The sequence below is a fragment of the Vidua macroura genome, chromosome 15 (assembly GCF_024509145.1).
Source record: "Vidua macroura isolate BioBank_ID:100142 chromosome 15, ASM2450914v1, whole genome shotgun sequence".
NCBI lineage: Eukaryota > Metazoa > Chordata > Aves > Passeriformes > Viduidae > Vidua > Vidua macroura.
This window is the reverse complement of record NC_071585.1, coordinates 15,780,752-15,782,570: the sequence shown is the minus strand read 5'-3', so window position 1 is coordinate 15,782,570 and position 1,819 is coordinate 15,780,752. Positions and strand designations below refer to the sequence as shown.

The 1,819-nt window shown below is 65.6% G+C and overlaps 1 protein-coding gene across 1 annotated transcript; it reads left to right on the top strand.

The window, feature by feature from the left end:
- On the top strand, positions 1–1,819 carry LOC128814894 (alpha-2C adrenergic receptor-like). Its single transcript, XM_053991199.1, has 2 exons — positions 1–1,460; positions 1,794–1,819. The coding sequence occupies exon 1, from the start codon at positions 153–155 to the stop codon at positions 1,179–1,181; it is 1,029 nt and encodes a 342-aa protein (XP_053847174.1). The 5' UTR covers positions 1–152; the 3' UTR covers positions 1,182–1,460; positions 1,794–1,819.

Here is a 1,819-nt window from a genome sequence, read left to right as displayed (position 1 = left end):
ACCAGACCAGGTCAGTGCAGGAGTGGTGGCAGCCGGGAGAACCCCCCAGGGACTCAGCAATGCTGGGACTGCACCCGCAGCCGCTTCAGGACCGGTGAGCAGGGCGGGGGAAAGCCCCATGGGGCTTCATCTGCTTGAGGGGCTGGGCCAGCATGGAGCCAGCCAGCGCCCTTCCCAACACCTCCGGTAACGGCAGCGGCGCTGGCAGTGCCCCACACTCACCCGCAGCCACGGGGCTCATCTTGCTGGCAGCCCTGTCCGTCCTGCTGGCCACCCTGCTGGGCAACGCTCTAGTGGTGGTGGCCATCTCCACCAGCCGGGCCCTGCAAGCCCCACAGAACCTCTTCCTCGTGTCCCTGGCCTCAGCAGACATCCTGGTGGCCGTCCTCGTCCTGCCCTTCTCCCTGGCCAATGAGGTGATGGGCTACTGGTACTTTGGTGGGCTGTGGTGCAGCCTGTACCTGGCGCTGGACGTGCTGCTCTGCACCGCGTCCATCGGGCACCTCTGTGCCATCAGCCTCGACCGCTACTGGGCCGTGACACGGGCGGCACGGCTCAACCTGCGCCGCAGCCCGCGGCAGGTGAAGGGCATGATCGGGGCGGTCTGGGCAGCGGCGGCCCTGGTGGCACTGCCACCGCTCCTGCGGCCGCGGCCGGGCGGGCGGGAGTGCCAGCTGAGCCAGGAGACCTGGTACGTGCTGGCCTCCTGCGCCGCCTCCTTCTTCGTCCCCTGCCTCGTCATGGTCGCCGTCTACTGCCGCATCTACCGCCTGACTGCCCAGCGGACGGCCGCCCTGCTCGCCGCCCGCTCGCCGCGCCCCGCCAGCGGCGATGGAAAGGTGCCGGGCGTTGGGATGCTGAGATGGCGGCGCCGGAGCCAGCACCAGAGTGTGTTGCTGTGCCGCCGGCGGCTGGTGCGGGCGCGGGAGCGGCGCTTCACTGTCGTGCTGGCTGTGGTGATGGGCGCCTTCGTGCTGTGCTGGTTCCCCTTCTTCTTCACCTACAGCCTGGGGGCTCTCTGTGGGCAGGGCTGCCATGTCTCCAAGCCCCTCTTCAACTTCTTCTTCTGGATCGGCTACTGCAACAGCAGCGTCAACCCCCTCATCTACACCCTCTTCAACCGGGACTTCCGTGCTGCCTTCCGCCGGCTCCTCGCCGTCCCCCACCGGCAGCGCACTTAGGGACCCGTTGGGACACTAGGGACGTGCTCCCCAGCCCTGCTCAGCGTTCACAGCACCTGGCCATACCACAGACCCTGGATGGCAGTGCCAGTGTGCAGCTCAAGGTGCTTCTGGAAATGCAGGATTGAATAAAACGAGACCAAATCCTGTGCCTGCGGCTGGCGTCCGCCTCCAGGGAGCCCAGAAAGTGGCACCAACTGCCAGCACCTTTTGTCACCAGCATCACCCCACATGTATGCCTTGCAGCAGTGGTGGTGACAACTTGTTACGGCAGCTCCAGTGAGTACCAGCCCTCGCCAGATGAATGTCTGTGTCCCCTAGCACTCTCTTGTGTAGGGATGCACCCCATGGCTGCTGCGAGGAGAAAAAACCCTCCCCGTGGCAGCGTCACCAGCACTGGGCTGAGCTGGCTGTGCCACCACAGCAGCCCAGTCCAAGCCCTGTGCCTCTCTGCCAGGGCTGTCCCCTCTGGGACTGGGATCACACCAGCTGTGCTGTGTCATGGGGGCTCTGTGAGGGCACACACGAACCCATGGTGGGGTACAGGGGTTGCAGGTCTGGCGTGCAACAGCCCACGTCCTGCTCGGGGACTGTACTGGGATCTTGCTGCAGGAGGGAAAGGAGGAATGATATCTCAG